This window comes from Salmo salar, chromosome ssa02 (genome assembly GCF_905237065.1).
Source record: "Salmo salar chromosome ssa02, Ssal_v3.1, whole genome shotgun sequence".
In the NCBI taxonomy this organism is placed as follows: Eukaryota; Metazoa; Chordata; class Actinopteri; order Salmoniformes; family Salmonidae; genus Salmo; species Salmo salar.
Window position 1 is genome coordinate 32,539,027 of NC_059443.1, and position 11,388 is coordinate 32,550,414.

Below are 11,388 nucleotides of genomic sequence, written 5' to 3' on the forward strand. Positions count from 1 at the left end.
TGTTGATTCTTCACAAAAAATTACAGTTTTATATCTTTATGTTTGAAGCGTGAAATGTGGCAAAAGGTCGAAAAGTTCAAGGGGGCCGAATACTTTCGCAAGGCACTGTATATGTTGTAATCTCATTGATCAACATCTCAACCAAATATTACCCAATTATCCATGTTGAAATGATGTGGTGTGCCCAGTGGGTATGCTTCTCTCTGATGAGTTGGTTGGTGGAATAAGTGATGAAATGGAAAACAACCATATTAATGTAGTGATTGCTGTTTATCAGTCACATGAGGTCTTATTTTACATTAATAATCACTTATCCTATCCAGAGCAATGTAGAATAACTGACGGTGCATAACAACTTTGATGTGTATATGATAATAATGTATGTAATCACGATAATGATATACATGTTTTACTTTATCTACAGTCATTCATATAAACCTTGTCTTTTCCAACCCAGGATGTCTGGCAATCTGTCTGTCCTGAGGCCTCCATTAGTGAAGGCCACCGGGTCAATGCAACCCGCCCTCTCAAACATGTCCGAGTTTCCCCCTTTGGTTGACTGGGAGGCGCCCACCTTCACCCGAGCCGCCCAATTCCGTGTCAGCGCCACCTTAATCCTCTTCCTATTTGCTGCCGGCAGCAACCTTGCATTATTGGTCAGTGTGTGCCGGGGGCGTGGCCGGCGCCTGGCTTCTCACCTGCGACCACTCATCATGAGCCTGGCCGCCGCCGACCTGATGATGACCTTTGTGGTGATGCCACTGGATGCCATTTGGAACATCACGGTGCAGTGGTATGGCGGAGACGCCATGTGTAAGATGCTATGCTTCCTCAAGCTGTTTGCCATGCACTCGTCAGCCTTCATCCTGGTGGTGGTCAGTCTGGACAGGCACCACGCCATCCTGCACCCTCTGGACTCACTCAACTCCCACCACCGGAACAAGAGGATGCTGGGTCTGGCCTGGGGCCTCAGCGTGCTTCTGGCCTTACCACAGGTGAGTTAAAACCCCGGTAGCCTTATTTACTATAAATAGTGTGGCACTCCAAGAAATTCAAGGTAAATTCCTTAAAGTGAAAGTGATTTTGTTCATTCCTGGTATGTTGTTGAGATGTCGTGTTCATGCCAAGTGCAGCTCTAGCTGTGGGTTCGTCAAGGCACTTAGAAATGTATATTTACATTTTAGCAATTTAGCAGACGCTTTTATCCAAAGCTACTTAGAGTAAGTGCATTCATCTTAATTAAGATAGCTAGGTGAGGGCCTCCCGAGTGGTGCAGCTGTCTAAGGCACTGCATCGCCGTGTTGCGGTGTCACAACCGCCTGGGGTTTGATCACCGGCCATGACCGGGAGTCCCATAGGGCGGAGCACAATTGACCCAGCATCGTCGGGTTAGGGGAGGGTTTGGCCGGGGGGGGCTTTACTTTGCTCATCGCGCTCTAGTGACTCCTTGTGGCGGGCCGGGCACTCGCCCAGCCCCAGTTGAACGGTGTTTCCTCCAACATATTGGTGCAGTTGGCTTTCAGGTTAGGCGGGCAGGTGTTAAGAAGCGTGGTTTGGTTGGGTCATGTTACGGAGGACGCATGACTCGACTTTTGCCTCTCCCGAGCCTGGCAGCGATGAGACAAGATCGGAATCACAAAATCTGTAAGAAAAAAGGGGTAAAAATTACATTAATAAATAAAAAATAGACAGCTAGGTGAGATAACCACATATCACAGTTGTTGTAAGTACATTTTGCCTCAATACAGAAGTATGTTTTTGGGGTGGGGGGCAAGGGGGGGAGACTAAGATGTCTTATTTAAGATATTCGTTGAAGAGGAAGGGTTTCAGTTGTTTTTGGAAGATGGGCAGAGACTCTGCTGTCCTCGCTTCAGAGGGAAGCTCGTTCCACAATTGGGGTGCCAGGACAGAGAAGAGCTTTGACTGGGCTGAGTGGGAATGTACACAGTATCAATTGGCAGCGTAGCCTAGTGGTTAGAGCGTTAGACTAGTAACTGTTTGCTTGAAGGGGGGAGAGTGACTGTTTACTTGAAGGGGGAGAGTGACTGTTTGCTTGAAGGGGGGAGAGTGACTGTTTACTTGAAGGGGGAGAGTGACTGTTTGCTTGAAGGGGGAGAGTGTCTGTTTGCTTGAAGGGGGGAGAGTGACTGTTTGTTTGAAGGGGGGAGAGTGACTGTTTGCTTGAAGGGGGGAGAGTGACTGTTTGCTTGAAGGGGGGAGAGTGACTGTTTGCTTGAAGGGGGAGAGTGACTGTTTGCTTGAAGGGGGGAGAGTGACTGTTTGCTTGAAGGGGGGAGAGTGTCGGGGTGTGGGACGGGACGTTCAACTCAGATTTATTCATCTGAGTAGACAAATAAGCCTAATTTGCTGTCAGAGTGGCGCCGGGGATGCTGGGAGTTTTATCAGTGCACCTGCTGGTAGGCGAGTGATTCACCACAGAGCATGAGCATCTTGAACGTCTTGCCTCAGGCTCTTCCCCTGTAATTTAATTTTCAGGGCTGCAGAGTGCAGAGGGGCATAACAGGATTTACATATCAGTGCCACACCGTCAGAGATCCCACGTAATCACCGCCCCTATGCAGCAGAGGGGCAAGGACAAGGGGGTAGATAGACAGATAGGGATATGCCTTCTGGAGTCTTCCTGGAAATGAGGAGGCATTTCAGCGAGAAATCTTTAAATTCCTGGCATGCTGATATTAGTTAGTTAATTGTGCCCCCCAGAGTGTGAAATGTGATTATATTCCTGAGAATTAGGAAAGTGCAACATGAGCAGCGGGAGGAAGGAGATGTTGTAAAAGCAAGTATTTAAACACTGAAAACAATCTAATGTTTTATTAATACATGGGGGATTGGAAAACAAGTAAAATTGCATTGTTGCAAAAAGCTAACAACTCTGCCCCCAACTCAGATTGGATACAATTAGTATAAAATCATAAATCAATTCAGTATTTATATATGTCTGTCATAGTGATTTATGTCCCCAAATCATTTTGAAAGACATTTCAGAGTATGGATCCACTTTGAAAGTTACTGTGATGCTACTGACCACTGCATTCATTAATCAGAAAATACTGCTGACATTATTCAGCCACTGCATTTTTTCATTAAACCACCCATTTCTGGCTAGTGCTCTGGCAAAAAAATAGCAGCCAATTCCTCAACTGAGTTTTATACTTTGAAGGTAGATTAAATGATCCCCAACACAACCTAAAGTAGTACTGTAGTAGCCCAGTGTATACCTGTGTGAAAGGTGCTGCTGTATTTACAGTAGGTGGATTGTCATACATCTTAGATGTTGTGGTTGTTGTTACTCAGTGACTTCCTGTTCCCCAGCTGTTCATCTTCCGGGCCATCAAGGCCGAGGGCGTAGACTTCACCCAGTGTGTGACCCATGGCAGCTTCAAAGAGCGATGGCAGGAGACGGTCTACAACATGTTCTACTTCGTCACTCTCTACGTGTTCCCCCTGCTGGTCATGAGCTTCTGCTACACACGCATCCTCATTGAGATCAATCAGCAACTCCACAGGAACAAAGGTACAAGCTAGCTATTCCAATCTGGCAACCACAATACTTGCATTGCCAAAATGGCAACCTCAGTAGGCCTATATGCTGTTCCAACATTAATTATACATTGACAATGTTTAGGAGAGATATGATAGCTACATTGGCTTTAGGAAGCTACTAACCAGTGCCATAATTTTCCAGCTGGCGAGTCCTGCCTGAGACGCAGTGGCACAGACTTTATCCCCAAAGCACGAATGAAGACTCTAAAGATGACCATCATCATCGTGATGTCCTTCGTGGTCTGCTGGACGCCCTACTACCTCCTGGGTATCTGGTACTGGTTCCAGCCGGAGATGCTGCAGGTCACGCCTGAATACATCCACCACGCCCTGTTTGTCTTTGGCAACCTGAACACATGTTTTGACCCGGTCATCTATGGCTTCTACACGCCCTCATTCCGGGCCGACCTGGCCATGTGCTGGTGCTATAGAAGGGACATTAATATGTCGCCCAGGTCTCTGGACCACCTGTCCGCCCACCAGGGCCCCCACAGCGGAGAGCAGGACTCTGACGCCCCCGGTGTGGAACAGACCAAAGAGACTGGAGGTGATGGTAGATGACTGGCGCTGACAGTACGTACATCTGGAAGGTTGGAGGGCTGAGGGAGAGCAGACCTGGAAATGAGCGGTACTAAGGAGTATGTAGACTGACCTACTTATTCTGTGAGGTGAAGACAGCGACAGGCTAAACAGCACCACCAAAATGTCTCCCCTCTGATAGTACGCCCATCTTTGACATTGTGAGGACATTGTTGAAGCATGGGAGAAGGCACTTGAGTTAGGGGTCAAGCCCAACCTGAGATGAAAGGGATAGATGGATAAAGAGACAAAACTATCTTGGAAGCCAAGGGTTGAAGGGTTCAAATCCTTCAGGATGACCTTACCCAGAAAATACATGTTTTCTGGGCCTAATCTACAGCATTAAGCACCATGGCTAAGGCACTTCAGAGGTAGACCTAGGAGCCACCCTGATTTGCAAGCTTACATGAATGGTTTGTTGTATCCAAGAGGTCCAGAGGGAGGCAGAACAGAATCAACTGGGCTGCAACACTTTTCTGCCAACGTTGCATATCCAGTTATACAGCAACAGTTAAGCACATGCCATTCTATTTCAATTACTATCAAATGGAAATGCAAACTCATTTTAAGTGCTGTTCCACAATGTTCTACAAACCATTCAAACCCTTGGGTGTCCCCTGATAAATATATATATACACCATGCAGCCAACAGTATGTCACACTGCCTGCTGTCTGCCTACAGTTTGCCTTCCCATGCAACACTGTGTCCTTACAATGCCAGGCTGCATGAGATGATCTCCATAGCCACAAATCACTATACAGAACTGCCAAATTACAAAAAAATGTACAAATGCAGTAGTACAATGAAATGGTGGTACAATGAAATGGTTGGCCGTTTCACTCAGAAGACAAACAATCCAGAGAACTGTCACATTCAGTGCATGTCATGGAGAAAAACATAATTTGTACTGTACTTATTATTCATGCATTCACTTCAGCCATTCAGGCTTGAAAACCAAAGCACAACTACAGTATACTATAATACTCTGAGTGGACAAAATATTAGGAACACCTTCCTAATATTGAGTTGCCCAAACTTTTGGCCTCAGAACAGCCTCAATTCGTTGGGGCATAAACTCTACAAGGTTTCAAAAGTGTTCCACAGGGATGCTGGCCAATGTTGACTCCAATGCTTCCCACAGTTGTGTTAAGTTGGCTGATAATGGATCTCTACTCCGAATAGAAAAAATCCACTCGCAGATGGATGCACTGCTGTCATGAAATCCTGTGGCATTCAAAAGTCACTCCAGTTTTATCATGGGGCCCAATGTGTGCCATGAAAACATGACTAACTGTAGCCTGTCTGTTGCTGCTCTACACAATGTGTGTCAGCCTCCTCTGTCCTCTTTCATCAATGACCCTTTTTCAACCACTGGCCTGCCGATGGCTGGATGTCCTTTGGGTGGTGGACCATTCTTGATACACACGAGAGAGAAACTGTGGAGCGTGAAAAACCCAGCAACGTTTGCAGTTCTTGACACACTCAAACTGGTGCTCCCGGCACCTACTACCGGAACCTGTTCAAAGGCACCTCAATATTTTCCCTTGCCCATTCACCGTCTGAATGGCACACATGCACAATCCATGTCTCAGTTGTCTTAAGGCTTAAAAATCATTATTTAACCTATCTCTTCCCCTTCAAAAACACTGATTGAAGTAGATTTAACAGGTGACATCAATAAGGGATCATATCTTTCACCTTGATTCACCTGGTCAGTCTATGTCATGGAAAGAGCAGTGTTTTGTACACTCGGTGTATATGGCAGCAGAGTGCAGACGTGTGGAATCCATAATGCATCAAGCCCATTAATCTTACCATTGTGCTAAAAGGCCAAGAAGATATTTGATAGTAGGGTCAGAAGTAGTGGGCTAAGCCATAGTCATTACGCTATACAAATCAATTCTCCTGATCATTCTCCTGTAGCTACAGTATGCTCTGAGGCTTGAGGCAGCCAGATTGATAGAGTCATGTAAGAAGAATAACATGGGATGTCTGTCCTGGGAGTATACACAGTACACATACTGTATGCTTACCTTCTTATGGAATGTTCCCAATATCATATACTCAGAGGTATGAATTCACTTGGGGGTTGTTCCATCCCACCCAAAATCTGTATGTTCCTGAGCCAGTAAGAGTTCTCATAAAGGGAGAGTATGCAACAACCTCTCCCTCAACGTGAGCAAGACAAAGGAGCTGATCGTGGACTACAGGAAAAGGAGGGGCGAACACCCCCCCATTCCTATCGACGTGGCTGTAGTGGAACGGGTCGAGAGTTTCAAGTTCCTTGGTGTCCACATCACCAACTAACTATCATGGTCCAAACACAGTTGTGAAGAGACAGTTGTGAAGAGGGCACAACAAAATGTTTTCCCCCTCAGGAGACTGAAAATATTTGGCATGGGTCCCAAGATCCTCAAAAAGTTCTACAGCTGCACCATCGAGGGCATCCTGACCGGTTGCATCACCGCCTAGTATGGAAACTGCTAGGGATCCGACCGTAAGGCGCTACAGAGGGTAGTGCATACGGCCCAGTACATCACTGGGGCCAAGTTTCCTGCCATCCAGGACCTATATACTAGACGCTGTCAGAGGAAGGACCTAAAAATTGTCAAAGACTCCAGTCACCCAAGTCATAGACTGTTCTCTCTGCTACCGCACGGCAAGCGGTACCGGAGTGCCAAGTCTAGGTCCAAATGGCTCCTTAACAGCTTCTACCCCCAAGCCATAAGACTGCTGAACAATTAATCATATGGCCACCCGGACTATTTACATTGACCCCCCCCCCCCCCTTTTGTTTTTCCACTGCTGCTACTCGCTGTTTACTATTTATGCATTGTCACTTTACCCCTACATGTACAAATTACCTGGACTAACCTGTACCCTCGTACATTGACTCGGTACCGGTACCCCCTGTATATAGCCTCGTTATTGTTACTTTGTGTTACTTTTTATTAGATTTTTTACTTTAGTTTATTTAGTATATATTTTCTTAACTCTGTTTCTTGAACTGCACTGTTGGTTAAAGGCTTGTAAGTAAGCATTTCACAGTAAGGCCTACATCTGCATTCTGCGCATGTAACAAATTGAAATTTGATTTGATTTGAGGTGATGCCTTGAATTATACAAAAAAAGACAATTATGCTAATGTCGACACATAATTGTTTTTACCCACTTCAAGTACCAGACGTTGTTTATGAAGCAGGGTAGCAAGATAAAAAGGTATGGAAATTAATTTAGAATCAATACACAATGTACGTCTGTAAAGCATTGGAATGATTGTAATGTTCAGTGTACAGTATTTGCTGTTTAGTGTTGTTCGGAATTCACAGGGTTATAAAGTAACAGGGTTGACAATAACAGAGTTGACAATAACAGGGTTGATGACTTCATCTTAAAATCAGCCACAAATTCCCTTGTGACAGGGGGAATGGAAGCTTGTTCTGTGTGTTCAACAGGGAGTGGCAACTGAATGCAAGCAAACGATTAAATAAAAACATTTGTTTAAACATTTCTAGCCTTTCTGTCTATGGGTAACAGAGTTGACGTGTTATGCTCGACCCACTCAGTTTCCCACCACAAAACACCAGAAAATGCCCACTAGCTCACCTGCTTTTACGCTGATTTAACTATTAATGTACAATGTTTATTTATTTTTATATTGAAAAAGGAATCATTTCACTATATCAGTTCACGTAACAGGATCGACCTTAAAATGAGGGACATACATACTTTAATTGAATCACTAATCACATGAAATAAATAAATCAATCAATCAAATTTATTTATAAAGCCCTTTTTACATCAGCCGATGTCACAAAGTGCTGTACAGAAACCCAGCCTAAAACCCCAAACAGAAAGCAATGCAGATTTAGAAGCACGGTGGCTAGGAAAAACTCCCTAGAAAGGCCAGAATCTAGGAAGAAACCTAGAGAGGAACCAGGGGTGGCCAGTCTTCTTCTGGCTGTGCCGGGTGGAGATTATAACAGAACATGGCCAAGATGTTCAAACGTTCATAGATGTCCACCAGGGTCAGATCAAAATAATCACAGTGTTTGTTGATGGTGCAACAGGTCAGCACCTCAGGAGTAAATGTCAGTTGGCTTTTCATAGCCGATCATTCAGAGTTTAGAGACAGCAGGTGCGGTAGAGAGAGAGTCCAAAACAGCAGGTCCGGGACAAGGTAGCACGTCAAGTGAACAGTGAATAAATAATCATCTTCAGGAATGACTTTGTCAAAGCAACATAATAACTAGGGCTTTACAATGATGGTGAGAATGTTGAGAAATTAACGGTTAAGTGGGTTTAAATCTTCCAGAAGTTGTTTCGGTATGATATATTGGATAAAGTAATAAAGACAGACACCAATGTCTAGTTCAATAGCCTTGTTCATGCATTGTACAAATCCCTACACGCGGAGTCCGGGGAACAGTCCGGCTAGTCGATTACCTATCAACTAGACTCCGTAACATCATCCTTTTCAATAGAAAGTGCAAACATAACAGCATAACATTAAATTCTTAACAATCAAGTCATAACAATTAAGAACGCATGACATTTTCTTTTTACTTCAGTTGTCATCTTCCTTTCTTTTTACATTTTTTTATTTATTTTTATTTATTTTTAGAAAATTTTATTTTTATAAACAGGAGGACAAGTTAACACAGTCTCTTGCTTACAGAGTAAGCCTGTCCGGTGGCTTGCACAGCCGACCCACCCGTGAGTAAGTATTGGCTCTGACAGGGGTGGGATTAGGGCCACGAGCTGGAGAGCTTGGTGGGGTAGAAGCCTCACCTTCAGTTGGCTCATGTCTCAATTCTGCGCCTCTTACCCTTAGGCCTGGACTGTGATCCAGCTCATCTAGGTGAGTGTATGGCGTGTTCTGGTTTGTCTGCTCTGCTACGCGCAGATCCACCCGATTGCGACGATAGAGGGAGCCACCAACATCCACCAGGTAAGAGCGTGGTGCAACTCTCTGTAGGCACGTGCCCAGCCTCCAAAGTCCTGTGTGGTCTCCCGGCAGCGGTTTCATCCTTATCGTTTCACCCACCTCCAGCTCTGGTAGGTCTCGAGCAGTCCGGTCGTAGAAGCACTTAGCGAGCTGCTTTCTGCGACGCAGTTTGTCCGTGACGCCAACCATGACGCAGGGGCTCAAGTAGCTTGTTAGCTACGGGGATGGTAGTCTTCAGACGTCTGGACAGAAGGCGTTGTGCTGGGCTGCTGTCCATGTTTTCGGTGGGTGTGTTCCTCCACTGTAAGATCGCTTTCCATGGGTCGTTGCTGTCGCGCGCGGCCCTGCTTAACAGGTTTTTGCAATCTTGACAGCTGACTCTGCCTTGCCATTTGCTTTTGGGTGTCTTGGAGAGGAGGTTACGTGGTCAAACTCCCATTCTGAGGCGAAACGCTTGAACTGTGCAGTGAATTGTGGGCCATTGTCCGTGATTACCTTGTCAGGCTGACCTTGCCTGGCAAACTGCGCCTTGCAGCGCTTTATGACCGTCTCTGCAGACAAGTCAGGGAGCAGTTCAATTTCCCAAAAGTCAGAGTAGTGATCCACAATGAGAAGATAGTCCTTTTGTCTGTGGCTGAATAAGTCCATGCTGACGATTTGCCAGGCCCTTGTGGGCAGTTCGTGTGACATCATGGTTTCCTTTTGCTGTTCATGAGCGTACTCGTTGCACGTGGTACAGTTGCTGACAAAGTCTTTAATTTCTGCTTGCATGTTTGGCCAGTATAATGTTTCACGAGCCTGGCGGTAGCATGCGTCACCTCCAACGTGACTGGAGTGTATGCGGGTAAGCATCTCTGGACGTAGTGATTTGGGAATAATGACCTTCTGACCTCTGAACAAGACGCCATTTTGCACGCTGATCTCATCTCGAAAGGTCCAGTATTCTCTCACTGTGAAAGGTGTCTCCTCTTTCAGGTATGGCCAACCTGCGAGAGCCATGGACTTCAGTGATTGTAGGTGTTCGTCCTTGTCAGTGTGTTGCCTGATATGGGCTAGGCGGTGATCTGTGATGTTTAAGTAGTCTGCCTGATTGATCTGTTGAACATCTTGTTGTTCCTGCTGTAGCGAACAGATGGCCTGCCGCTGATAGGCAGTGCCTCTGCCTGTACATTGTGCCGTTGCCCTGCTCAGTGTGTTGCTGATGTACATCTCTGGTCCTGGCTTGTAAATGACCTTCAGGCTGTAGTTTTGCAGAGTCAGGAGCATGCTTTGAAGCCTCTTGGGCGCGTTGATGAGAGGTTTACTGAATATGGCAATGAGTGGTTTGTGGTCAGTTTCAGCGGTGACCAGCTCTCGACCATATAAGTAGTGATGGAATCGCTGGCAGGAGAAGACGATGCTGAGGCACTCTTTCTCAATTTGTGCATAGTTCTGTTCAGTGGGGGTGAGCGCTCTCGAGGCAAACGCAACGGGTTGGCCTTCCTGCATAAGGCAGCATCCAAGTCCCCTTTGACTGGAGTCACTCTGGATTGTGACAGGCTTCGTGACGTCGTAGTAGCGCAACACTGGCATGGATGAAGCCAGAGATTTAATCTCCTGCACCGCTGCCTCGTGCTTGGGTAGCCAGTGCCATGGTGTGTCTTTGTCCAGCAACCGGCGCAGAGGCTCACAGACTGCTGATAGGTGTGGCATGAACTTTGCAAGATAGTTTGCAAAACCGATGAGACGCTGTACTCCTTTTGCATCAGATGGGTTTGGCATGTCGAGGATCGCTCGGACCTTGTCTGGGTCCGGCTTCAGGCCTTTTGTCCAAAGAATGTGGCCATGGAAGTGGACGTCTTTCACCTTGAACTGTAGCTTCTTCAGGCCAAGACGAAGCTTGACTGATCGACAGCGCTCCATCAGTGCCAGGAGCTTCACATCGTGGTCGCGTTCTGCTTCATCGTCTGTGTCACCACAGCCTACGATCAGGACATCATCGGCGATGGGTTCAATGCCGTTGAGCCCAGCCAGTAACTCGTGCTGCTTGCGTTGGTATACCTCAGGTGCCACTGAGACACCAAACGGGAGCTTGAGCCAGCGTTTCCGACCCCAGGGGGTCCAGAAGGTAGTCATGAAGCTGCTTTCTTCGTCCAGCTTGCATTGAAGGAATGCATCTCGGGCATCCACCAAGGTGAAAATCCTGGCCTTGGGAAGCTTGTAGAGGACATCCTCTAGTGTCGGCATGATGTAGTGGGATCGTTTCAATGCTTGGTTCAGATGCTTTGGGTCGATGCAGACCCTCAGCTTCTCTGGT

The 11,388-nt window shown here is 46.3% G+C and overlaps 1 protein-coding gene across 1 annotated transcript; it reads left to right on the forward strand.

Annotated features, from left to right (window-relative positions):
- The first annotated feature begins 368 nt into the window (after positions 1-368).
- On the forward strand, positions 369-5,158 carry LOC106580535 (gonadotropin-releasing hormone II receptor). Its single transcript, XM_014161722.2, has 3 exons — positions 369-995; positions 3,334-3,535; positions 3,707-5,158. The coding sequence occupies exons 1-3, from the start codon at positions 369-371 to the stop codon at positions 4,123-4,125; spliced, it is 1,248 nt and encodes a 415-aa protein (XP_014017197.1). The 3' UTR covers positions 4,126-5,158.
- Positions 5,159-11,388: the final 6,230 nt, after the last annotated feature.